This window comes from Electrona antarctica, assembly GCF_951216825.1.
Source record: "Electrona antarctica genome assembly, chromosome: 5".
NCBI classification, from domain to species: domain Eukaryota; kingdom Metazoa; phylum Chordata; class Actinopteri; order Myctophiformes; family Myctophidae; genus Electrona; species Electrona antarctica.
In genome coordinates this window covers 41156311-41184080 of record NC_136810.1, presented here as the reverse complement: position 1 = coordinate 41184080, position 27770 = coordinate 41156311, and the positions used below count along the sequence as shown (strand labels likewise).

The window sequence follows — 27770 nt, the reverse complement described above, 5'->3', positions numbered from 1 at the left end:
AGCTCGTCTTTAAAAACAACAAAATAGTAAATGAATTGTGTTTCATTTCAGTGAAAAGATCTGTCTGTATATTTAGTTATGTACACTGATTTATTTTTCTTTATTTTTTTTACCTAATGCTTGGCCTAATAAACATTTCCAGCGCAGTATAGTGCAAATGCTTGCATGGTGAACATTGGTTGTGCTCTTCATTTTAGAATGGGAATCCCCAGAACCCGTACTGCAGTGGGATTGAGGGGGTGATGGAGGCTTATTACCAGAGTCTGAAGTCTGTACGTCTCTATGGACCCACGCACTTCTCTCCTGTCATCAACCATGTAGCCAGGTAGATATCACTTCCTCTCCTGTCATCAACCATGTAGCCAGGTAGATATCACTTCTCTCCTGTCATCAACCATGTAGGTAGATATCACTTCTCTCCTGTCATCAACCATGTAGCCAGGTAGATATCACTTCTCTCCTGTCATCAACCATGTAGGTAGATATCACTTCTCTCCTGTCATCAACCATGTAGGTAGATATCACTTCTCTCCTGTCATCAACCATGTAGCCAGGTAGATATCACTTCTCTCCTGTCACCAACCATGTAGCCAGGTAGATATCACTTCTCTCCTGTCATCAACCATGTAGCTAGATATCACTTCTCTCCTGTCATCAACCATGTAGCCAGGTAGATATCACTTCTCTCCTGTCATCAACCATGTAGGTAGATATCACTTCTCTCCTGTCATCAACCATGTAGGTAGATATCACTTCTCTCCTGTCATCAACCATGTAGCCAGGTAGATATCACTTCTCTCCTGTCATCAACCATGTAGCCAGGTAGATATCACTTCTCTCCTGTCATCAACCATGTAGCTAGGTAGATATCACTTCTCTCCTGTCATCAACCATGTAGCTAGGTAGATATCACTTCTCTCCTGTCATCAACCATGTAGCCAGGTAGATATCACTTCTCTCCTGTCATCAACCATGTAGGTAGATATCACTTCTCTCCTGTCATCAACCATGTAGCTAGGTAGATATCACTTCTCTCCTGTCATCAACCATGTAGCCAGGTAGATATCACTTCTCTCCTGTCACCAACCATGTAGCCAGGTAGATATCACTTCTCTCTTGTCATCAACCATGTAGCCAGGTAGATATCACTTCTCTCCTGTCATCAACCATGTAGCCAGGTAGATATCACTTCTCTCTTGTCATCAACCATGTAGCCAGGTAGATATCACTTCTCTCTTGTCATCAACCATGTAGCCAGGTAGATATCACTTCTCTCCTGTCATCAACCATGTAGCCAGGTAGATATCACTTCTCTCCTGTCATCAACCATGTAGCCAGGTAGATATCACTTCTCTCCTGTCATCTACCATGTAGCCAGGTAGATATCACTTCTCTCTTGTCATCAACCATGTAGCCAGGTAGATATCACTTCTCTCCTGTCATCAACCATGTAGCCAGGTAGATATCACTTCTCTCCTGTCATCAACCATGTAGCCAGGTAGATATCACTTCTATCCTGTCATCAACCATGTAGCCAGGTAGATATGCAATAAAACTGACATGAGACTAAACATGCACACTTAATACCCATTAAAACCGAAAAGCATCTATAGATTTTAGCATGTATATTTTATACGGTATATAATATATTATGCATCACGTATGTTTTTCAGAAAACATTTGTTTTGTGCCAGGGATACAAGGTTACCTTGTATTTTATAATGTCTGAGAGGTGTGGTGAGGTTACCTTGTATTTTATAATGGCTGAGAGGTGTGGTGAGGTTACCTTGTATTGTATAATGGCTGAGAGGCATGGTGAGGTTACCTTGTATTTTATAATGGCTGAGAGGCGTGGTGAGGTTACCTTGTATTTTATAATGTCTGAGAAGCGTGGTGAGGTTACCTTGTATTTTATAATGGCTGAGAGGCGTGGTGAGATTACCTTGTATTTTATAATGGCTGAGAGGTATGGTGAGGTTACCTTGTATTTTATAATGGCTGAGAGGCACGACGAGCAGCGAAGTGTCTACAACCCTCTGAGGCCTCATGCACACATTTCAAACAAACATGCTGTGTTCCGTCTGTGTTTCATGGCCGCCTCAATGCTTTTCCAATGGAAGTCATGTGGTTTGACCAAACACTTGTTTAATGGGGGGAGGGGGGCAATCAAACACAAGTGTTTGTGTTTGTGTGTATGAGGCCTCAGACATTTTGCCAAACAAACAAAAAAACGTTGCCACAACACATAGAGTTTAAACAACTTACAGTATGTCAGTCTCCTGTTACCTAACATATTCGATAGAAATTCATAATTTTGTTAATCCAGATTTAGCTGATACTGTATGTCTGTGAACATCACGTAAAAAACGGTAGCATAGCGGCGAGCCGCCCTGCGTCCGAAACGGTTGAGAAATGACAGAGTTCCGTGTAGGGGTTGTAATGTGTTGAACAAGACTACACGGAGGTGTAAGAAAATTCACAGTAGAAAAATACCAGGCAAAACACTCTAGCAGATCAATAGGGTCTCATTAGATACCACCCAGCCATGTGACCGAGCTACTCCAACGCCGACCCCCACAGGCAATGAGACGGAGATTGAAATAAATGTGCTAATAGCTCTGCAGCCCCCGAGGAGGAATCGATACAAACTCTCTGGTCGGTGTGGACTCACACAGTAGACTACAATCACCACCACCCGCCTCTGGGGGGGGGGGGGGGGGGGGGGGGGGATCATTGATGTCTTTGTGTATGACCCAAAGTCTGCCACGCTGATTGATGTGCTGGCCTTGAGGTGCTGCCTGATCGGAGAGTAGGGGAAAAAATAGGACGAAGTTCCCACGCTCGGTGGAAGAAATAGCAACACACAAAACAACAGTTAAATGTCACACCTTCCTCCCACGGTTATTTGCAGAGAAATGAAAAAAACGACTCGTTGAGTGTGAGATTAGAAGGAATTCGCAGCAGTGCCTCAGCATTATGAGAGAAAGTTCGACCCTGGATATGATTAGAGTGATACATGTGTGTCTCCCAGACACTGTGATTGCAATCTCAGTGGAATGATGACCTGCCAACATCAGTAGTCTCGTTCTGTACACCCCTTTATACGTTATGTAATGTTGCTAAAGCGTGGATAGTTCATGTATATTACAGTATTGTACACTTCTACAGGGTAACTCTGCTACATTGTCACATCACAGGTGTGTGCCCAGTGGTTTTGACATTTATCCTCTCAGGCCCAAAACTAAATAATAATATGTTGTTGTTTAGATTTTGTTCACAATTCCATGCTGTATTGATGTTGGTACCATTAGGAGAGATAACAATTATTTTACATTCTCTAATTGTGTGACTTCTTGTAAATTAAGTAATGCAGATGCAGAATAATGTAACTCTTGATAGCGTAAAATTAATTCATTTTATGCTCTCAAGAGTTAAAGATCTATAAGGGTCCATTTGGTTAACAACTCTCCATCATTTAGCTGGGGACCACCTGGAACCCCCTCAAGGACCACTGGTGGTCCCTGGACCACTGGTTGAAAACCAATGTCATAGAAGTAAGAAACGGAAGAAGAAGGGGGAGCAAAAGGGGGGAAAGGAGATCAAACAAGAAACAACATATATATCTACATATTTACATGGTGTAATGTCAGTGCGTGACGACCGCATAATCCACATAACTTTCTTATGACCACCGCTCAGACTTATGGTGCGTTACCAGCTTTAATCAACATTGTAGAACGGGTACGGGGTCGCACCATAGAGTAATAATAAAAGGATAGAGACCGAACCGGACCGTTAGCTCCTTCATCAGTGTGACACTGATGACACTGACACTGACACTGATGTGTCTATGTGTGTATAGAGAGTACAGGAGAGGGCTCAGCACGCATCCCTGGTGTGCTCCAGTGTTGAGGGTCAGGGGGTCAGCTGTGATGCGATTCATCAGTGTGACACTGATGAAGGCTGGATAGCTGAAACGTCTGCCCTGTGATGTGGAGAATGAATCCTTGGTGTGTGCAACCCTGTACCTACCATAGAGTTATATACAATAGAGACGTCACCGGATGTCTCCTCTCATCCACTTGCATTGAGTTGCTCACCAGGTTGGAACAGTGTGCATTCTGGGATTGGAATTGGGCCATATGTGAACGCGCTGGGCCGTTCATAGCGTAGCGCACGTTCACGTATGGAACATAGCGTTCACGTATGGAGCATAGCGTGCGTTCACGTATGGCCCATAGTGCCGCTCAATGCTGCAATACCACTTTCGGCCACCATGTCTTTTTTGCTTCAATGCTTCCTCTCGTGACGTCTCTATTATTTTTAACTCTATGGTACCTACCTACGCATAATCCACATAACAGACTGACATTGGTGTAATGGATAGGTAGGTTCATGAGGAAAAGAAAAGTCAAGTCACATGTCTGTATAATCCACAGAGGTCCAAGGAAGAGCTACAAAAAGTTATGTCCAGCCCAACACTGCCTGTCATCAGGCTACGGAACAAGGCTTATGTCTCGTTCAGCAGTCTGACGGCAGCTGGGTGAAAACTGCTCCAGAATCTGGTGGTGCTGCTCTTGATACTACAGTAGGGGCCCTTGCCCGGCCGTGGTCGTTGTAGGTATAGGCGCTGAACCGCGTGAGACTTGGGCGGTGCTTGTCCTTGATGATGACTACACATGCCATGTGCTCTCTACTGATGCCATAACGCATGCTGTCAGAACACCTTTAACTGAGCTATTGTAGTACAGCCTGAAGATGCTGTGTCCTACTCCAAACTTGTTTAGGTGGCGGAGCCAATACAGTCGCTTTTAGGCCTTTTTTGTCACGTGTGTGGTGTGCGTGTCTCCCATTTGAGATCCTCCTCGATGTGTACTGTGAGGAACTTGAACTCGAGGACCCTTTCCACTGCAGCGCCATCGATGCATCCTCATCGATGGCGCTGCAGTGGCATGATCTCTCCGCTGCCTCCTGCCATGATCAGCTCCTTGCTCTTGTCGACGTTGAGGGCGAAGGTGCCAGTGAGTGGATCTCATCTCTGAGACTCATCATTGTTGACGATTCCTCCTATCACTGTCGTGTCGACGGCGTACTTTATGATGGTGTTAGAGTCGTGTGTGACTGTGCAGTCATATGTGTATAGAGAGTACAGGAGAGGGCTCAGCACGCATCCCTGGTGTGCTCCAGTGTTGAGGGTCAGGGGGTCAGTTGTGATGCTGCCCATTCTCACCACCTGATGTTGGTTTGTGCTGTGTGTCAAGTTTTGCTGGGACAATGGTGTTGAATGCTGAGCTGTAGTCCACAAACAGCTGGTTGTCTATGTGGTGTGAGAGCCATGGTAGTAGCATTATCGTTGGATGTGTTTTTGCGGTATGCAAACTGCTACGGGTCTAGTGAGGTATGCAAAATGCTACGGGTCTAGTGAGGTATGCAAACTGCTACGGGTCTAGTGAGGTATGCAAAATGCTACGGGTCTAGTGAGGTATGCAAACTGCTACGGGTCTAGTGAGGTATGCAAACTGCCATGGGTCTAGTGAGGCAGGTATAGTAATAGGTATGCAAACTGCCATGGGTCTAGTGAGGCAGGTATAGTAATAGGTATGCAAACTGCTACGGGTCTAGTGAGGTATGCAAACTGCCATGGGTCTAGTGAGGCAGGTATAGTAATAGGTATGCAAACTGCCATGGGTCTAGTGAGGCAGGTATAGTAATAGGTATGCAAACTGCTACGGGTCTAGTGAGGTATGCAAACTGCCATGGGTCTAGTGAGGCAGGTATAGTAATAGGTATGCAAACTGCTACGGGTCTAGTGAGGTATGCAAACTGCCATGGGTCTAGTGAGGCAGGTATAGTAATAGGTATGCAAACTGCTACGGGTCTAGTGAGGTATGCAAACTGCTACGGGTCTAGTGAGGTATGCAAACTGCTACGGGTCTAGTGAGGTATGCAAACTGCTACGGGTCTAGTGAGGTATGCAAACTGCTACGGGTCTAGTGAGGCAGGTATAGCAATAGGTATGCAAACTGCCATGGGTCTAGTGAGGCAGGTATAGCAATAGGTATGCAAACTGCCATGGGTCTAGTGAGGCAGGTATAGAAATAGGTATGCAAACTGCCATGGGTCTAGTGAGGCAGGTATAGAAATAGGTATGCAAACTGCCATGGGTCTAGTGAGGCAGGTATAGTAACTGCTACGGGTCTAGTGAGTCAGGTATAGTAACTGCTACGGGTCTATTGAGGCAGGTATAGTAACTGCTACAGGTCTAGTGAGGCAGGTATAGTAACTGCTACGGGTCTAGTGAGTCAGGTATAGTAACTGCTACGGGTCTATTGAGGCAGGTATAGTAACTGCTACAGGTCTAGTGAGGCAGGTATAGTAACTGCTACGGGTCTAGTGAGTCAGGTATAGTAACTGCTACGGGTCTATTGAGGCAGGTATAGTAACTGCTACAGGTCTAGTGAGGCAGGTATAGTAACTGCTACGGGTCTAGTGAGGCAGGTATAGTAACTGCTACAGGTCTAGTGAGGCAGGTATAGTAACTGCTACGGGTCTAGTGAGGCAGGTATAGTAACTGCTACGGGTCTAGTGAGGCAGGTATAGTAACTGCTACGGGTCTAGTGAGGCAGGTATAGTAACTGATACGGGTCTAGTGAAGCAGGTATAGTAACTGCTACGGGTCTAGTGAGGCAGGTATAGTAACTGCTACGGGTCTAGTGAGGCAGGTATAGTATAACTGCTACGGGTCTAGTGAGGCAGGTATAGTAACTGCTACAGGTCTAGTGAGGCAGGTATAGTAACTGCTACGGGTCTATTGAGGCAGGTATAGTAACTGCTACAGGTCTAGTGAGGCAGGTATAGTAACTGCTACGGGTCTAGTGAGGCAGTATAGTAACTGCTACGGGTCTAGTGAGGCAGGTATAGTAACTGCTACGGGTCTAGTGAGGCAGGTATAGTAACTGCTACGGGTCTATTGAGGCAGGTATAGTAACTGCTACAGGTCTAGTGAGGCAGGTATAGTAACTGCTACGGGTCTAGTGATGCAGGTATAGTAACTGCTACAGGTCTAGTCAGGCAGGTATAGTAACTGCTACGGGTCTAGTGAGGCAGGTATAGTAACTGCTACGGGTCTAGTGAGGCAGGTATAGTAACTGCTACGGGTCTAGTGAGGCAGGTATAGTAACTGCTACGGGTCTATTGAGGCAGGTATAGTAACTGCTACAGGTCTAGTGAGTCAGGTATAGTAACTGCTACGGGTCTAGTGAAGCAGGTATAGTAACTGCTACGGGTCTAGTGAGGCAGGTATAGTAACTGCTACAGGTCTAGTGAGGCAGGTATAGTAACTGCTACAGGTCTAGTGAGGCAGGTATAGTAACTGCTACGGGTCTATTGAGGCAGGTATAGTATAACTGCTACGGGTCTAGTGAGGCAGGTATAGCGTAGAGCAGATGTGTTCCCTCACCAGCATCTTAAGCATTTGCTGACTATCGGGGTGAGAGCGGCAGGTCTCCAGTCGTTCAGGCATGTCACTTTGGCCTTTTTTGGGGATGGGCACAATGCTTGACACTTTATTTTACTTAATAAATTGCTTAACATCTTCTTTCAGGCAGTTCATATTTGTTTTTACTTGATTTATTATTTTATTTTCCCTATTTTATTCTTACCTCCATAATTTAGTTTTTCCTCATAAATGCTGCGTTCCATAAAATCTTAACAACAAGCACTTTCTATCACACTTCAAATCCTTTCTCTCTTTCTCACTTGCTTGACTGCCACCCACGCTGTCCAAAATAGCTCCATTATTGTACACTAATTTCTTTAGTGTCTGACAAAAACAGGGGAGGGGGGTCATTACACAAAAATCTTTTTTTATTTTATTATTTAAGCATATTATAGTAGCTCGGGCCGTAATGCTTCAGTTGCTCACTGAAAATAACCTGTCTGTGACCCTAGAATGTATACTGTACATGGCAAAATGCCAGGGTCTAAAAGATATTGTACAAATTATGTTTGAGACTGCACTGTCTCTGAACCTCCAAGAGACAGTCACAGCATGCCACTTGGACACAGGACAGAGACAGTGGGGGCTGTAGCATGCCACTTGGACACAGGACAGAGACAGTGGGGGCTGTAGCATGCCACTTGGACACAGGACAGAGACAGTGGGGGCTGTAGCATGCCACTTGGACACAGGACAGAGACAGTGGGGGCTGTAGCATGCCACTTGGACACAGGACAGAGACAGTGGGGGCTGTACCATGCCACTTGGACACAGGACAGAGACAGTGGGGGCTGTAGCATGCCACTTGGACACAGGACAGAGCCAGTGGGGGCTGTAGCATGCCACTTGGACACAGGACAGAGACAGTGGGGGCTGTAGCATGCCACCTGGACACAGGACAGAGACAGTGAGGGCTGTAGCATGCCACTTGGACACAGGACAGAGACAATGGGGGCTGTAGCATGCCACTTGGACACAGGACAGAGACAAGTGGGGGCTGTAGCATGCCATTTGGACACAGTACAGAGACAAGTGGGGGCTGTAGCATGCCACTTGGACACAGGACAGAGACATTGGGGGCTGTAGCATGCCACTTGGACACAGAGACAGTGGAGGCTGTAGCATGCCACTTGGACACCTGACAGAGACAAGTGGGGGCTGTAGCATGCCACTTGGACACCTGACAGAGACAAGTGGGGGCTGTAGCATGCCACTTGGACACAGGACAGAGACAGTGGGGGCTGTAGCATGCCACTTGGACACAGGACAGAGACAGTGGGGGCTGTAGCATGCCACTTGGACACAGAGACAGTGGAGGCTGTAGCATGCCACTTGGACACAGGACAGAGACAAGTGGGGGCTGTAGCATGCCACTTGGACACAGAGACAGTGGAGGCTGTAGCATGCCACTTGGACACAGGACAGAGACAGTGGGGGCTGTAGCATGCCACTTTGGAAACAGAGACAGTGGAGGCTGTAGCATGCCACTTGGACACAGGACAGAGACAGTGGGGGCTGTAGCATGCCACTTGGACACAGGACAGAGACAGTGGAGGCTGTAGCATGCCACTTGGACACAGAGACAGTGGAGGCTGTAGCATTTCACTTGGACACAGGGCAGAGGCAGTGGGGGGGCTGTAGCATGCCACTTGGACACAGGACAGAGGCAGTGGGGGGGCTGTAGCATGCCACTTGGACACAGGACAGAGGCAGTGGGGGGGCTGTAGCATGCCACTTGGACACAGGGCAGAGGCAGTGGGGGGGCTGTAGCATGCCACTTCGACACAGGACAGAGACAGTGGGGGCTGTAGCATGCCACTTGGACACAGGACAGAGACACGTGGGGGCTGTAGCATGCCACTTGGACACAGGGCAGAGACAGTGAGGGCTGTAGCATGCCACTTGGACACAGGACAGAGACAGTGGGGGCTGTAGCATGCCACTTGGACACAGGACAGAGACAAGTGGGGGCTGTAGCATGCCACAGAGACAAGTGGGGGCTGTAGCATGCCACTTGGACACAGGACAGAGACAGTGGGGGCTGTAGCATGCCACTTGGACACAGAGACAGTGGAGGCTGTAGCATGCCACTTGGACACCTGACAGAGACAAGTGGGGGCTGTAGCATGCCACTTGGACACAGGACAGAGACAGTGGGGGCTGTAGCATGCCACTTGGACACAGGACAGAGACAGTGGGGGCTGTAGCATGCCACTTGGACACAGAGACAGTGGAGGCTGTAGCATGCCACTTGGACACAGGACAGAGACAAGTGGGGGCTGTAGCATGCCACTTGGACACAGAGACAGTGGAGGCTGTAGCATGCCACTTGGACACAGGACAGAGACAGTGGGGGCTGTAGCATGCCACTTGGACACAGAGACAGTGGAGGCTGTAGAATGCCACTTGGACACAGGACAGAGACAGTGGGGGCTGTAGCATGCCACTTGGACACAGGACAGAGACAGTGGGGGCTGTAGCATGCCACTTGGACACAGGACAGAGACAGTGGAGGCTGTAGCATGCCACTTGGACACAGAGACAGTGGAGGCTGTAGCATGCCACTTGGACACAGGGCAGAGGCAGTGGGGGGGCTGTAGCATGCCACTTGGACACAGGACAGAGGCAGTGGGGGGGCTGTAGCATGCCACTTGGACACAGGGCAGAGGCAGTGGGGGCTGTAGCATGCCACTTGGACACAGGACAGAGACAAGTGGGGGCTGTAGCATGCCACTTGGACACAGGTCAGGTTGCCTGGAGGAGGGTGTCTGTTGCAAGACCCAGAAACACCAACATGATTCCAGATTACAACACTGATGATGTGTCCAAGTTTGTGCATCAGTAGATATCCAGTCTTTGTATTCTGACACCTGTAAAATGAATTTAAAATATACAACATCTCTTCTCTACTTCTTCTATCACATGTATCTAAATAATATATTAGCATACCTGTGATATTTCTACATGTACAGTAGATTTGAACCATAGAAATATATAGTTGCCTGGCTTTTGAAATTACATCATGGCAGCCAAGTCTATGAACTTTAAATATTTGTTTAGAACACTTTTAACAAAAATCGAATGGCAGCCAAGTCTATGAACTTGTAATATATATTTTTAGGGCAACATAATTAAACAAACATTGACGTGAGACATCATGTGGCCGATATATTTAACTGATTTCATTTTGCCCCTCCTATATTCAGCTATTGGTGTAGATTTCCGTCCGACACAAAGTGTCGACAAAATTCCCATTGACAATGAATGGAGAATTTTACGTCATAGTGTCATCTCATAATATACAGAGACAGTGGGGGCTGTAGCATGCCACTTGGACACAGGACAGAGACAGTGGGGGCTGTAGCATGCCACTTGGACACAGGACAGAGACAGTGGGGGCTGTAGCATGCCACTTGGACACAGGACAGAGACAGTGGGGGCTGTACCATGCCACTTGGACACAGGACAGAGACAGTGGGGGCTGTAGCATGCCACTTGGACACAGGACAGAGCCAGTGGGGGCTGTAGCATGCCACTTGGACACAGGACAGAGACAGTGGGGGCTGTAGCATGCCACTTGGACACAGGACAGAGACAGTGAGGGCTGTAGCATGCCACTTGGACACAGGACAGAGACAGTGGGGGCTGTAGCATGCCACTTGGACACAGGACAGAGACAAGTGGGGGCTGTAGCATGCCATTTGGACACAGTACAGAGACAAGTGGGGGCTGTAGCATGCCACTTGGACACAGGACAGAGACATTGGGGGCTGTAGCATGCCACTTGGACACAGAGACAGTGGAGGCTGTAGCATGCCACTTGGACACCTGACAGAGACAAGTGGGGGCTGTAGCATGCCACTTGGACACCTGACAGAGACAAGTGGGGGCTGTAGCATGCCACTTGGACACAGGACAGAGACAGTGGGGGCTGTAGCATGCCACTTGGACACAGGACAGAGACAGTGGGGGCTGTAGCATGCCACTTGGACACAGAGACAGTGGAGGCTGTAGCATGCCACTTGGACACAGGACAGAGACAAGTGGGGGCTGTAGCATGCCACTTGGACACAGAGACAGTGGAGGCTGTAGCATGCCACTTGGACACAGGACAGAGACAGTGGGGGCTGTAGCATGCCACTTTGGAAACAGAGACAGTGGAGGCTGTAGCATGCCACTTGGACACAGGACAGAGACAGTGGGGGCTGTAGCATGCCACTTGGACACAGGACAGAGACAGTGGAGGCTGTAGCATGCCACTTGGACACAGAGACAGTGGAGGCTGTAGCATTTCACTTGGACACAGGGCAGAGGCAGTGGGGGGGCTGTAGCATGCCACTTGGACACAGGACAGAGGCAGTGGGGGGGCTGTAGCATGCCACTTGGACACAGGACAGAGGCAGTGGGGGGGCTGTAGCATGCCACTTGGACACAGGGCAGAGGCAGTGGGGGGGCTGTAGCATGCCACTTCGACACAGGACAGAGACAGTGGGGGCTGTAGCATGCCACTTGGACACAGGACAGAGACACGTGGGGGCTGTAGCATGCCACTTGGACACAGGGCAGAGACAGTGAGGGCTGTAGCATGCCACTTGGACACAGGACAGAGACAGTGGGGGCTGTAGCATGCCACTTGGACACAGGACAGAGACAAGTGGGGGCTGTAGCATGCCACTTGGACACAGTACAGAGACAAGTGGGGGCTGTAGCATGCCACTTGGACACAGGACAGAGACAGTGGGGGCTGTAGCATGCCACTTGGACACAGAGACAGTGGAGGCTGTAGCATGCCACTTGGACACCTGACAGAGACAAGTGGGGGCTGTAGCATGCCACTTGGACACAGGACAGAGACAGTGGGGGCTGTAGCATGCCACTTGGACACAGGACAGAGACAGTGGGGGCTGTAGCATGCCACTTGGACACAGAGACAGTGGAGGCTGTAGCATGCCACTTGGACACAGGACAGAGACAAGTGGGGGCTGTAGCATGCCACTTGGACACAGAGACAGTGGCGGCTGTAGCATGCCACTTGGACACAGGACAGAGACAGTGGGGGCTGTAGCATGCCACTTGGACACAGAGACAGTGGAGGCTGTAGCATGCCACTTGGACACAGGACAGAGACAGTGGGGGCTGTAGCATGCCACTTGGACACAGGACAGAGACAGTGGGGGCTGTAGCATGCCACTTGGACACAGGACAGAGACAGTGGAGGCTGTAGCATGCCACTTGGACACAGAGACAGTGGAGGCTGTAGCATGCCACTTGGACACAGGGCAGAGGCAGTGGGGGGGCTGTAGCATGCCACTTGGACACAGGACAGAGGCAGTGGGGGGGCTGTAGCATGCCACTTGGACACAGGGCAGAGGCAGTGGGGGGGCTGTAGCATGCCACTTGGACACAGGGCAGAGGCAGTGGGGGGGCTGTAGCATGCCACTTGGACACAGGGCAGAGGCAGTGGGGGGGCTGTAGCATGCCACTTGGACACAGGGCAGAGGCAGTGGGGGGCTGTAGCATGCCACTTGGACACAGGGCAGAGGCAGTGGGGGGGCTGTAGCATGCCACTTGGACACAGGGCAGAGGCAGTGGGGGGGCTGTAGCATGCCACTTGGACACAGGACAGAGACAGTGGGGGCTGTAGCATGCCACTTGGACACAGGGCAGAGGCAGTGGGGGCTGTAGCATGCCACTTGGACACAGGACAGAGACAAGTGGGGGCTGTAGCATGCCACTTGGACACAGGTCAGGTTGCCTGGAGGAGGGTGTCTGTTGCAAGACCCAGAAACACCAACATGATTCCAGATTACAACACTGATGATGTGTCCAAGTTTGTGCATCAGTAGATATCCAGTCTTTGTATTCTGACACCTGTAAAATGAATTTAAAATATACAACATCTCTTGTCTACTTCTTCTATCACATGTATCTAAATAATATATTAGCATACCTGTGATATTTCTACATGTACAGTAGATTTGAACCATAGAAATATATAGTTGCCTGGCTTTTGAAATTACATCATGGCAGCCAAGTCTATGAACTTTAAACATTTGTTTAGAACACTTTTAACAAAAATCGAATGGCAGCCAAGTCTATGAACTTGTAATATATATTTTTAGGGCAACATAATTAAACAAACATTGACGTGAGACATCATGTGGCCGATATATTTAACTGATTTCATTTTGCCCCTCCTATATTCAGCTATTGGTGTAGATTTCCGTCCGACACAAAGTGTCGACAAAATTCCCATTGACAATGAATGGAGAATTTTACGTCATAGTGTCATCTCATAATATTTAGTTCCAGGGACCCCCCCAAAAGCAAAGATTTTAGTTAACAATGTTAACTTTAAGGTTTATTTTAATTTTTTCAATTTGTTTAAGCAGATCTACAAGTTCATAGCGTGGCACAAAGTGCATTTGGTATATAGATTGTGCGTGTAGGCTGTCTCTACGAAACGGTATCAAGCAAAAAGGAATGTTTGGGAAATTGGATTTCCCAAACATGGGGTGCGCTATGGGGTGATGAAACTGTGATGAAACTGAACGAGCAAATGAAATCACGCATGCCTGGCACAAGCCATATAACTTCTTTGACTAGACAATTATATATACACAAGTGATAGGCACTCACTTCTGCTGATTATAGGAAAATTACAAAGAGTTACAAAGAGATGTAGGAGAATAAGGGGAGATGAAGCAGCCTGACTCCGCGGACATCTCCATTGCAGGCGCGCAGCCCTCTACACCAAAGTAATTTGGCATTACGGCTTGGACACAGGACAGAGACAGTGGGGGCTGTAGCATGCCACTTGGACACAGGACAGAGACAGTGGGGGCTGTAGCATGCCACTTGGACACAGGACAGAGACAGTGGGGGCTGTACCATGCCACTTGGACACAGGACAGAGACAGTGGGGGCTGTAGCATGCCACTTGGACACAGGACAGAGCCAGTGGGGGCTGTAGCATGCCACTTGGACACAGGACAGAGACAGTGGGGGCTGTAGCATGCCACCTGGACACAGGACAGAGACAGTGAGGGCTGTAGCATGCCACTTGGACACAGGACAGAGACAATGGGGGCTGTAGCATGCCACTTGGACACAGGACAGAGACAAGTGGGGGCTGTAGCATGCCATTTGGACACAGTACAGAGACAAGTGGGGGCTGTAGCATGCCACTTGGACACAGGACAGAGACATTGGGGGCTGTAGCATGCCACTTGGACACAGAGACAGTGGAGGCTGTAGCATGCCACTTGGACACCTGACAGAGACAAGTGGGGGCTGTAGCATGCCACTTGGACACCTGACAGAGACAAGTGGGGGCTGTAGCATGCCACTTGGACACAGGACAGAGACAGTGGGGGCTGTAGCATGCCACTTGGACACAGGACAGAGACAGTGGGGGCTGTAGCATGCCACTTGGACACAGAGACAGTGGAGGCTGTAGCATGCCACTTGGACACAGGACAGAGACAAGTGGGGGCTGTAGCATGCCACTTGGACACAGAGACAGTGGAGGCTGTAGCATGCCACTTGGACACAGGACAGAGACAGTGGGGGCTGTAGCATGCCACTTTGGAAACAGAGACAGTGGAGGCTGTAGCATGCCACTTGGACACAGGACAGAGACAGTGGGGGCTGTAGCATGCCACTTGGACACAGGACAGAGACAGTGGAGGCTGTAGCATGCCACTTGGACACAGAGACAGTGGAGGCTGTAGCATTTCACTTGGACACAGGGCAGAGGCAGTGGGGGGGCTGTAGCATGCCACTTGGACACAGGACAGAGGCAGTGGGGGGGCTGTAGCATGCCACTTGGACACAGGACAGAGGCAGTGGGGGGGCTGTAGCATGCCACTTGGACACAGGGCAGAGGCAGTGGGGGGGCTGTAGCATGCCACTTCGACACAGGACAGAGACAGTGGGGGCTGTAGCATGCCACTTGGACACAGGACAGAGACACGTGGGGGCTGTAGCATGCCACTTGGACACAGGGCAGAGACAGTGAGGGCTGTAGCATGCCACTTGGACACAGGACAGAGACAGTGGGGGCTGTAGCATGCCACTTGGACACAGGACAGAGACAAGTGGGGGCTGTAGCATGCCACAGAGACAAGTGGGGGCTGTAGCATGCCACTTGGACACAGGACAGAGACAGTGGGGGCTGTAGCATGCCACTTGGACACAGAGACAGTGGAGGCTGTAGCATGCCACTTGGACACCTGACAGAGACAAGTGGGGGCTGTAGCATGCCACTTGGACACAGGACAGAGACAGTGGGGGCTGTAGCATGCCACTTGGACACAGGACAGAGACAGTGGGGGCTGTAGCATGCCACTTGGACACAGAGACAGTGGAGGCTGTAGCATGCCACTTGGACACAGGACAGAGACAAGTGGGGGCTGTAGCATGCCACTTGGACACAGAGACAGTGGAGGCTGTAGCATGCCACTTGGACACAGGACAGAGACAGTGGGGGCTGTAGCATGCCACTTGGACACAGAGACAGTGGAGGCTGTAGAATGCCACTTGGACACAGGACAGAGACAGTGGGGGCTGTAGCATGCCACTTGGACACAGGACAGAGACAGTGGGGGCTGTAGCATGCCACTTGGACACAGGACAGAGACAGTGGAGGCTGTAGCATGCCACTTGGACACAGAGACAGTGGAGGCTGTAGCATGCCACTTGGACACAGGGCAGAGGCAGTGGGGGGGCTGTAGCATGCCACTTGGACACAGGACAGAGGCAGTGGGGGGGCTGTAGCATGCCACTTGGACACAGGGCAGAGGCAGTGGGGGCTGTAGCATGCCACTTGGACACAGGACAGAGACAAGTGGGGGCTGTAGCATGCCACTTGGACACAGGTCAGGTTGCCTGGAGGAGGGTGTCTGTTGCAAGACCCAGAAACACCAACATGATTCCAGATTACAACACTGATGATGTGTCCAAGTTTGTGCATCAGTAGATATCCAGTCTTTGTATTCTGACACCTGTAAAATGAATTTAAAATATACAACATCTCTTCTCTACTTCTTCTATCACATGTATCTAAATAATATATTAGCATACCTGTGATATTTCTACATGTACAGTAGATTTGAACCATAGAAATATATAGTTGCCTGGCTTTTGAAATTACATCATGGCAGCCAAGTCTATGAACTTTAAATATTTGTTTAGAACACTTTTAACAAAAATCGAATGGCAGCCAAGTCTATGAACTTGTAATATATATTTTTAGGGCAACATAATTAAACAAACATTGACGTGAGACATCATGTGGCCGATATATTTAACTGATTTCATTTTGCCCCTCCTATATTCAGCTATTGGTGTAGATTTCCGTCCGACACAAAGTGTCGACAAAATTCCCATTGACAATGAATGGAGAATTTTACGTCATAGTGTCATCTCATAATATACAGAGACAGTGGGGGCTGTAGCATGCCACTTGGACACAGGACAGAGACAGTGGGGGCTGTAGCATGCCACTTGGACACAGGACAGAGACAGTGGGGGCTGTAGCATGCCACTTGGACACAGGACAGAGACAGTGGGGGCTGTACCATGCCACTTGGACACAGGACAGAGACAGTGGGGGCTGTAGCATGCCACTTGGACACAGGACAGAGCCAGTGGGGGCTGTAGCATGCCACTTGGACACAGGACAGAGACAGTGGGGGCTGTAGCATGCCACTTGGACACAGGACAGAGACAGTGAGGGCTGTAGCATGCCACTTGGACACAGGACAGAGACAGTGGGGGCTGTAGCATGCCACTTGGACACAGGACAGAGACAAGTGGGGGCTGTAGCATGCCATTTGGACACAGTACAGAGACAAGTGGGGGCTGTAGCATGCCACTTGGACACAGGACAGAGACATTGGGGGCTGTAGCATGCCACTTGGACACAGAGACAGTGGAGGCTGTAGCATGCCACTTGGACACCTGACAGAGACAAGTGGGGGCTGTAGCATGCCACTTGGACACCTGACAGAGACAAGTGGGGGCTGTAGCATGCCACTTGGACACAGGACAGAGACAGTGGGGGCTGTAGCATGCCACTTGGACACAGGACAGAGACAGTGGGGGCTGTAGCATGCCACTTGGACACAGAGACAGTGGAGGCTGTAGCATGCCACTTGGACACAGGACAGAGACAAGTGGGGGCTGTAGCATGCCACTTGGACACAGAGACAGTGGAGGCTGTAGCATGCCACTTGGACACAGGACAGAGACAGTGGGGGCTGTAGCATGCCACTTTGGAAACAGAGACAGTGGAGGCTGTAGCATGCCACTTGGACACAGGACAGAGACAGTGGGGGCTGTAGCATGCCACTTGGACACAGGACAGAGACAGTGGAGGCTGTAGCATGCCACTTGGACACAGAGACAGTGGAGGCTGTAGCATTTCACTTGGACACAGGGCAGAGGCAGTGGGGGGGCTGTAGCATGCCACTTGGACACAGGACAGAGGCAGTGGGGGGGCTGTAGCATGCCACTTGGACACAGGACAGAGGCAGTGGGGGGGCTGTAGCATGCCACTTGGACACAGGGCAGAGGCAGTGGGGGGGCTGTAGCATGCCACTTCGACACAGGACAGAGACAGTGGGGGCTGTAGCATGCCACTTGGACACAGGACAGAGACACGTGGGGGCTGTAGCATGCCACTTGGACACAGGGCAGAGACAGTGAGGGCTGTAGCATGCCACTTGGACACAGGACAGAGACAGTGGGGGCTGTAGCATGCCACTTGGACACAGGACAGAGACAAGTGGGGGCTGTAGCATGCCACTTGGACACAGTACAGAGACAAGTGGGGGCTGTAGCATGCCACTTGGACACAGGACAGAGACAGTGGGGGCTGTAGCATGCCACTTGGACACAGAGACAGTGGAGGCTGTAGCATGCCACTTGGACACCTGACAGAGACAAGTGGGGGCTGTAGCATGCCACTTGGACACAGGACAGAGACAGTGGGGGCTGTAGCATGCCACTTGGACACAGGACAGAGACAGTGGGGGCTGTAGCATGCCACTTGGACACAGAGACAGTGGAGGCTGTAGCATGCCACTTGGACACAGGACAGAGACAAGTGGGGGCTGTAGCATGCCACTTGGACACAGAGACAGTGGCGGCTGTAGCATGCCACTTGGACACAGGACAGAGACAGTGGGGGCTGTAGCATGCCACTTGGACACAGAGACAGTGGAGGCTGTAGCATGCCACTTGGACACAGGACAGAGACAGTGGGGGCTGTAGCATGCCACTTGGACACAGGACAGAGACAGTGGGGGCTGTAGCATGCCACTTGGACACAGGACAGAGACAGTGGAGGCTGTAGCATGCCACTTGGACACAGAGACAGTGGAGGCTGTAGCATGCCACTTGGACACAGGGCAGAGGCAGTGGGGGGGCTGTAGCATGCCACTTGGACACAGGACAGAGGCAGTGGGGGGGCTGTAGCATGCCACTTGGACACAGGGCAGAGGCAGTGGGGGGGCTGTAGCATGCCACTTGGACACAGGGCAGAGGCAGTGGGGGGGCTGTAGCATGCCACTTGGACACAGGGCAGAGGCAGTGGGGGGGCTGTAGCATGCCACTTGGACACAGGGCAGAGGCAGTGGGGGGCTGTAGCATGCCACTTGGACACAGGGCAGAGGCAGTGGGGGGGCTGTAGCATGCCACTTGGACACAGGGCAGAGGCAGTGGGGGGGCTGTAGCATGCCACTTGGACACAGGACAGAGACAGTGGGGGCTGTAGCATGCCACTTGGACACAGGGCAGAGGCAGTGGGGGCTGTAGCATGCCACTTGGACACAGGACAGAGACAAGTGGGGGCTGTAGCATGCCACTTGGACACAGGTCAGGTTGCCTGGAGGAGGGTGTCTGTTGCAAGACCCAGAAACACCAACATGATTCCAGATTACAACACTGATGATGTGTCCAAGTTTGTGCATCAGTAGATATCCAGTCTTTGTATTCTGACACCTGTAAAATGAATTTAAAATATACAACATCTCTTGTCTACTTCTTCTATCACATGTATCTAAATAATATATTAGCATACCTGTGATATTTCTACATGTACAGTAGATTTGAACCATAGAAATATATAGTTGCCTGGCTTTTGAAATTACATCATGGCAGCCAAGTCTATGAACTTTAAACATTTGTTTAGAACACTTTTAACAAAAATCGAATGGCAGCCAAGTCTATGAACTTGTAATATATATTTTTAGGGCAACATAATTAAACAAACATTGACGTGAGACATCATGTGGCCGATATATTTAACTGATTTCATTTTGCCCCTCCTATATTCAGCTATTGGTGTAGATTTCCGTCCGACACAAAGTGTCGACAAAATTCCCATTGACAATGAATGGAGAATTTTACGTCATAGTGTCATCTCATAATATTTAGTTCCAGGGACCCCCCCAAAAGCAAAGATTTTAGTTAACAATGTTAACTTTAAGGTTTATTTTAATTTTTTCAATTTGTTTAAGCAGATCTACAAGTTCATAGCGTGGCACAAAGTGCATTTGGTATATAGATTGTGCGTGTAGGCTGTCTCTACGAAACGGTATCAAGCAAAAAGGAATGTTTGGGAAATTGGATTTCCCAAACATGGGGTGCGCTATGGGGTGATGAAACTGTGATGAAACTGAACGAGCAAATGAAATCACGCATGCCTGGCACAAGCCATATAACTTCTTTGACTAGACAATTATATATACACAAGTGATAGGCACTCACTTCTGCTGATTATAGGAAAATTACAAAGAGTTACAAAGAGATGTAGGAGAATAAGGGGAGATGAAGCAGCCTGACTCCGCGGACATCTCCATTGCAGGCGCGCAGCCCTCTACACCAAAGTAATTTGGCATTACGGCTTACGGATGCTTTTAAACTCAACGGCGGGGACGAAAATAGAGCCCCTATAGTGTCTATTTTACGTTATGATGATGATGATAAGAGCACCCCTCACTTCACACGGGTGTGATTTTTGAATAGCCAAAGTACATTTTGAGAACTAATGTGCTGCTAAAAATCTAAAATTACAATTTGATGCTTCCCAGGTGTTACTGGGTCAGCCCTTGACCTTTCACCTTTAACCTCTCACCATATTGTCCATGTCAGGTATGCGTCAGCAGTGACGGACGGCTCCCAATACTTCATCCTCCTCATCATCTCAGACGGCGTCATCACAGACATGGCACAGACCAAGGAGTCCATCGTCAACGTAGGAAATGATTGTTTCATTTGCTTTCACTTTCTCCCAAGTGTCTCTCTCTCTCTCTCTCTCTCTCTCTCTCTCTCGCTCTCTCTCTCTCTCTCTCTCTCTCTCTCTCTCTCTCTCTCTCTCTCTCTCTCTCTCTCTCTCTCTCTCTCTCTGTCTCTCTCTCTATCTATCTCTGCCACTTATGCTAACGACGTAACGCCTTAATGACTCTCTGTTTTAATTGGAGTGATCAAAGTTATTGCATCTAATGATATTTATTTGTGGATGCCGCTGTGAGTTGGACCAGCGTGAAATCACCAACATGGCCAACACACCAACCCCCCCTCCCCCATTTCATCTGAAATACTGTCCAATCATTTTAAATGTAAAAAGTGATCGTGTACTATAGCCTGAGGAGCCTCCAGCCCTCCACACGCACCCTTCGCATCTCTTCACTTGGAGCCTCCATCTAATAATGACACAGTTTATGAAATGTAAAAAAGAAAGTCATTTATTTCCCTCCCACCACCTTCTGTCGTATTTCTGTCCCCTCTCGGCTGTGGATCTAATCAAAACGATATTACAAGGCAGTGGAAGAAGGCCGCAGCTCAGGGCACGAGGGAAATTTGAATCATTTGTTATAAAACCGGCAACAACAACTATGGGTAGATTTAAACACGGGTGCCAATACTGTACTGTAGAAGTGTGGGGCTGCTTCCAGAACTAGTTAGAACTAGATGAAGGTCTCCACAGGTCTCCACCAGGGCAGGTCATGTTGTGGCCTCCTGGTGGCGCTATAATAGGCCAATGTGAAAAGGGTGCCATTTCTTCTTATGCCTTGGATGGAAATTGGATGATTTGAGGCATTTTGTTCCAAAAATGTGTTTTGCATTCATTCTTTCCCCTCTCTTTTAAAGGCTGCCTCCCTGCCTATGTCGATTATAATTGTTGGGGTTGGACCAGCAGAATTTGATGGTATGTGAAGTGTGTGCTGCATGCATGCATGCGTGCGTGCGTGCGTGCGTGCGTGCGTGCGTGCATGCGTGCGTGCGTGCGTGCGTGCGTGTGTGCGCGTGCCTCCATTTATAAATATGTTTGGGCATGAGCACGTGTGTTTGTGTGGGTTTATGTACACACACATGCTAAGTGCGAGCATGTGTTTGTGTGCAAACAGTACATGTATTTGCATCTGGTAATCCCACAACTTCTCTCTCTCTGCTATCTCTTCTCACACATGGCTAGGTTCTTCTTCTATCCTTCTTTCCTTGTCCCCTCTTCCATTATGCTTCCTTCCATTGTTGTGACCTCCCACGCCTGCCTTTGAATATGTTGACTGAATAGGAAAAATTCTCCAATTGTGACTCCATTCTGTTATGGGGACGAAGACCACACTCTTTAAGTAATTAGCCTGTTAAAGTCAGGCCCCATGCAGTGTTCATCATGCATGCCTACAGGACCAATGTGCACGCTTGCATGCTGCCGTTCCGCTCATACACCCCACTAGCATACACTACACACACTCTAGCGTGTTTTCCCTCTGCCCATCACTGCTCGCTTGCCTGCCTGCCTGTCCAATAGCATGCCGGCTTACAACCCAGCTAGGCTTGCCTGTCCAATAGCATGCCGGCTTACAACCCAGGGTGTCTTCACGCTCGGCGACATCCTACATGTTCGTTCACATCAATGGCTTTGACAACAGTGCACAGAAATGTGGAAATGTAATGCTCGCTCGACACTCCCTCTCTCTCTCTCTCTCTCTCTCTCTCTCTCTCTCTCTACCACCCCCTTCAAATAGCATGCAAGCTTCAGCGATTCTAAGCTTTAATCATATGGCCTGTTAACCTTGTGTCGTGTTTACGCAGTGACAGAGTTGCTATGTGTGTGTGTGTGTGTGTGTGTGTGTGTGCGTGTGTGCGTGCGTGCGTGCGTGCGTGCGTGCGTGCGTGCGTGCGTGCGTGTGGGCAGTGTTGATTTTGACAGCAAATTTTGATTTTAGTTTTAGTCAGTCTTTTGAATAGTTTTAGTCACATTTTCGTCACCTGGAATGTTTTAGTCTAGTTTTAGTCAACTAAATATCATAAGATTTTAGTCGACTAAATCTACAGTTGATTTTGTCAACGCGTTGTGAAGTTGAAAATGATCTTAAATGAGCTTAAAATGATCTCTTGTCCACTAGTCCCTCCCTAATATTTTAGTCTAGTTTTTATTTGTTGATTTGTTTTTAAATTGTCCGTATATTTAGTCTTAATTTAGTTTCCATTTCGTCCGTGATAGTAGATAGTATTAGTCGACGTACTCAACACTGCTGTGAGTGTGTGCTCTATATGACCGATGTGCTCTTAATTCCGCTACTCTTTCTGTCTCTCTCCCTCAGAGATGATTGAGCTGGACGGCGACGAGGAGAGAATCTCGTCCCAGGGGCGATACGCGGAGCGGGACATCGTTCAGGTAAAAAGCAGTGGTGGAAAGTAACTAACTCATTTTCAACATTTTACTATGACATCAATATACCTTAGAGCTGTTTGTTTGTGTGGAAATAATAAAATAAATCACACCCGTGTGAACCGAGTGGTGCAACTCCCCTCTCCCTTTCTCCCTCTTTAGTTATCTGTACCTGTCTTGTCTAACCAGACCTTTCATCTCACTAGTGGTTGTGTCCCACACTTCAAACTCAAAGTCAATGTCAAAGTTATACAGTCTCCTTCCACAGGGGGTGGCTCCTTCCCGACAGGTAAGGAGTGTGCTTTTAGCCTAATCCTATAAGGTTATAAGGTACTTATTCTGTCCTCACTCTGGTGGGGGGTTTCTACGACGGATCGTTCCAATTGCCTCTGGTCTACAGTGGATCGTTCCACGTTCAGTGGCTAGACTGGATCGTTCCAAGTTCCACCTCTCTGGCGGATCGTTCCAAGTTCCACCTCTCTGGCGGATCGTTCCAAATTCCGCCTCTCTGGCGGATCGTTCCAAATTCCGCCTCTCTGGCGGATCGTTCCAAATTCCGCCTCTCTGGCGGATCGTTCCAAATTCCGCCTCTCTGGCGGATCGTTCCAAATTCCGCCTCAGTGGCTAGACTGGATCGTTCCAAATTCCGCCTCTCTGGCGGATCGTTCCAAATTCCGCCTCTCTGGCGGATCGTTCCAAATTCCGCCTCTCTGGCGGATCGTTCCAAATTCCGCCTCTCTGGCGCATCGTTCCAAATTCCGCCTCTCTGGCGGATCGTTCCAAATTCCGCCTCAGTGGCTAGACTGGATCGTTCCAAGTTCCACCTCTCTGGCGGATCGTTCCAAGTTCCACCTCTCTGGCGGATCATTCCAAATTCCGCCTCTCTGGCGGATCGTTCCAAATTCCGCCTCTCTGTCTCTCTCTCTCTGTAATTAACAGGCAACAGTGCTTGTTTCTGGCACAACAGCAGCGCCCCTACTGGTACTCATGAGTCACACATGAGTCACACACAAACATAGGTTAACACGAGTCACATAGGAGTCACATAGGTGAACACGGACATTGCTGTTCCTTGGAGTGGTTGCACCACTCAAAAAAGTCCCCCCATTCTGTGTTGAAAATGAGTGGAATTCCCCTTTAAGTACATTTCTGAGGTATTTGTTTTGTTTACTGTATTTCCAATTTCCAATACTTTTACTTGTACTACAATTATTTGAAAACTTTAGTTACTAGTTACTTTGATTATTATTACAAAACATACATTAGCCACTTCAGCCCTATATACATTTCTGCCATTGAAAATAGCTAGATAGATAGATATCTACAAGATCACGATGCGACACATCGGCTATTTTCAAAAAGATTTTATACATTTGAAAACTAGAAATGAGACATTCTGCATAATGAGACTACTTTTACTTTTTGTTTTGATGCCGATACTTTTGTACTTCTACTCAAGTACATTTTGAATTGTGGGCTTTTACTTGTAACAGAGTATTTCTAATTTACAGTATTGATACTTTTCCTTAAGTAAAACAATTGAGTACTTTTTCCACCACTGGGTACAAGGCTCACATTGGGCTGATGACAGTGTGCGTTGCTCAGTCAGCAGAATGCTACGTCTGCAGAGAACGCAGCAGAAGTGCTGTGATGAGGAAAAAAGGTCACATTCAAGGACTTAAACCCCTGAGTGTTCATTACATTTTCTGCCCCTTTCTCTCTCCCTTATTCTCTTTTCCCTGTTTGAGTTTTTCTGCTGTCTTCTTTCTCCGCATTCTCTTTCCCGCAACTCCTTTCCTGTTCTCCAATCCAGAGGGAGTTCAGAAACAACCCAGATTCGGCCCAAACAAGGGATTCAATTAATTTAGCTTCCTATGCCACTAAAATGTGGAACGCCCTACCAACAGCCATTTAGACATGTGAATCCCTTGACTCCTTCAAAACCGGTCTCAAAGGGCCCCCGTAAATAAAGTCTGAGTCCCCCACCCCTTTCTCCCCATACTGTACAGGTTTTTCCCATTTTTACTTTCTTTATCTGATGATTTCCTGTTTTTTATAGAAGTGTATATTTGTACGTCTCTAAATGTTCGGATGAATTGAAAATGGTGGACCTTGTTGTAAACAAGTGTAATGCTTAATCATGGATCGTCCACAAAGTAACAGTTTGTTTTGACTTGTGTTTTCGTTTGAAATGTACCCATTCTGCATACTATGAAATAAAAGTTTCCATCAATCAATCAAATCCAAAACTTCCTCCTCCTCTCCTCTCCTCTCCTCTCCTCTCCTCTCCTCTCCTCTCCTCTCCTCTCCTCTCCTCTCCTCTCCTCTCCTCTCCTCTCCTCTCCTCTCCTCTGTCCCCCCAGTTCGTTCCGTTCAGGGATTACGTGGACCGGCGGGGGAATCACATCCTGAGCATGGCCCGTCTGGCCAAGGAGGTCCTGGCTGAGATCCCTGACCAGTTCCTCTCCTACATGAGGACCAGGGGGATCAAACCAGGCCTGTTGCCACCTCCCTACACCCCCGCCGTGCACCCCCTCCTCACCAGACGGGTAAGCCGTATCTGAACGCCAACACGTCCTCTCCTCCCCGTGTGGCCGTACTCTACTCTGCTACTTCTTCCTTCTCTTTGCTACGTGGATTTGGGAGGAGCAGAACCTTTGACTCGCTCTCTCTCCACTTTCCAACTCGTCGTCGAAGCTGTGGGTTACGTAATGAAGTGGACACTCTTGACTGAAGTGGCTGCTTGGCTGGTTTATGGAGGTGGGACCGGGACGTCCTCTCAAAGGTCAGCCAGCGGTCCAAGTTCAACCAAACGGACCCGTGGTTAGAAGCAATGTAAAAACCTTACTGGAGACACTGTACATCAGTCGTTTCTACTTCAGTCTTCTTCTCTGCCCCAGGTCACAAACTCTCTCTCTCTCTCTCTCTCTCTCTCTCTCTCTCTCTCTCTCTCTCTCTCTAAATGTTTACAAACTTGAGGACTGAAATGAGCATTTTTTTCGGGCATTTTTGTGCCGCTCGATGGGAATGGGAAGCTGTCAGAATCAAAACATGTTTTTTTGTGACTGGTGGATGAGCTTGTAAAGAAGAGGTCATTTCCACCGGAAGCCACATCATCCTTCCTAATGGCGTGTGCAGTGTGTTGTTGTTGTTGTTGTTATTTCTAAATGGAGCATGATAGTTTTTTATAAAGCATGCACTCTTGTCCTGCACTCAGGGCTGTGTCATCAACCCCCCCCCCCAACACCCCCCCTCCACACACGCACTGCCACCTTGCATTAAACCCATTAAACCCTCCTAATAGTCTAGTAGCCAGCCCATAGAGCCCCATTGTGAACCCGGACATGTTGAGTACACCAAGGTTTTATGTTAGAAATGTTTAGTATGGATCCCCAGCATGTAGAAACTGCCGGATGCTAACTTGCATATGTTGAGCAATTTTCATAATTGGCATAATATGTGACCATACCAATTACAACCTATAGAAGGCAAAATATTCAAAATCTCATCATGCTTTATGTAGCATGTGACATGTCAAACTAGGGGGTTTTCATGATGCTGAATCCATTCCAAGCATTAGTTTTGCTAAAAAAAACACTCATTGGCCTAAAAACGGCCAATGCCGTCATCACAAATTGATGATGTCAGCACATAAGTGGGCATGGCCGTTTTTAGCCCAATGAGTGTTTTTTTGCTAAACTGAGTGAGTGTTTTTTTAGTGTTTTTGACTGACAATTGACAATGAGTGTTTTTTTGCTAAACTAATGCTTGGAATGGATTCAGCATCATGAAAACCCCCTAGTTTGACACATCACATGCTAGATAAAGCACTGACGACATGTCAGTGGCGTGTTATTGCATTTCTCACAACATGACATTCACGTATTCTCGCATTATACAAAATAGTGCCCAACTATTATGTGGAGATTCGGCCAGTGGGCATGGCCGTTTTTAGCCCAATGAGTGTTTTTTTGCTAAACTAATGCTTGGAATGGATTCAGCATCATGAAAACCCCCTAGTTTGACACATCACATGCTAGATAAAGCATAATGAAATTTTGAATATTTTGCCTTCTATAGGTTGTTAATGGTATGGTCACATATTATGCCAATTATGAAAATTGCTCAACATATGCAAGTTAGCATCCGGCAGTTTCTACATGCTGGGGACCCATACTAAAGATTTCTAACATAAAACGTTGGTGTACTCAACATGTCCGGGTTCACCTTTTGGCTACTATAGGCTATAACTAAGACCGAAACTGTATCCCCACCATGTACGAACCATTTCCTGGTCATTTTCTGCTCTCCCAAACGGGACTTGGGAGAGCAGAACTCTTGTCGGATCATTATTATTACAGCAGGGACTCCACCAGCCTTATATTCTCTTTTTAACACAGTATACTGTTGGTCTCCACCAGAGGTTCTGGAACACAGATCTCCAAGCCCAGTCTCTAGTCTCTACACCACCAATGACTGTGTGTTGTGTTGTGTTATTTTTTTGGCATTGCTTTAATAATGCTGTGTTTCAAGCAGTGTTGATTTTGATAGTACATTTTTATTTTTGTTTTAGTCATAGTCTTTCATAGT

At 48.5% G+C, this 27770-nt stretch overlaps 1 protein-coding gene across 1 annotated transcript in view; it reads left to right on the top strand.

The window, feature by feature from the left end:
* The window catches only part of LOC306923040 (copine-8-like), a gene marked incomplete at both ends in the record, with an annotated part of 134515 nt that extends 108771 nt beyond the window's left edge, over window positions 1–25744 (top strand). Inside the window, 5 exons of the mRNA XM_079501023.1 lie at window positions 198–325; window positions 20657–20759; window positions 21656–21713; window positions 23113–23186; window positions 25544–25744. Of these exons, the coding sequence (XP_079357149.1) occupies window positions 198–325; window positions 20657–20759; window positions 21656–21713; window positions 23113–23186; window positions 25544–25744 (564 nt within the window). The remainder of the gene's footprint in view (window positions 1–197; window positions 326–20656; window positions 20760–21655; window positions 21714–23112; window positions 23187–25543) is intronic.
* Between the last annotated feature and the right edge of the window lie 2026 nt (window positions 25745–27770).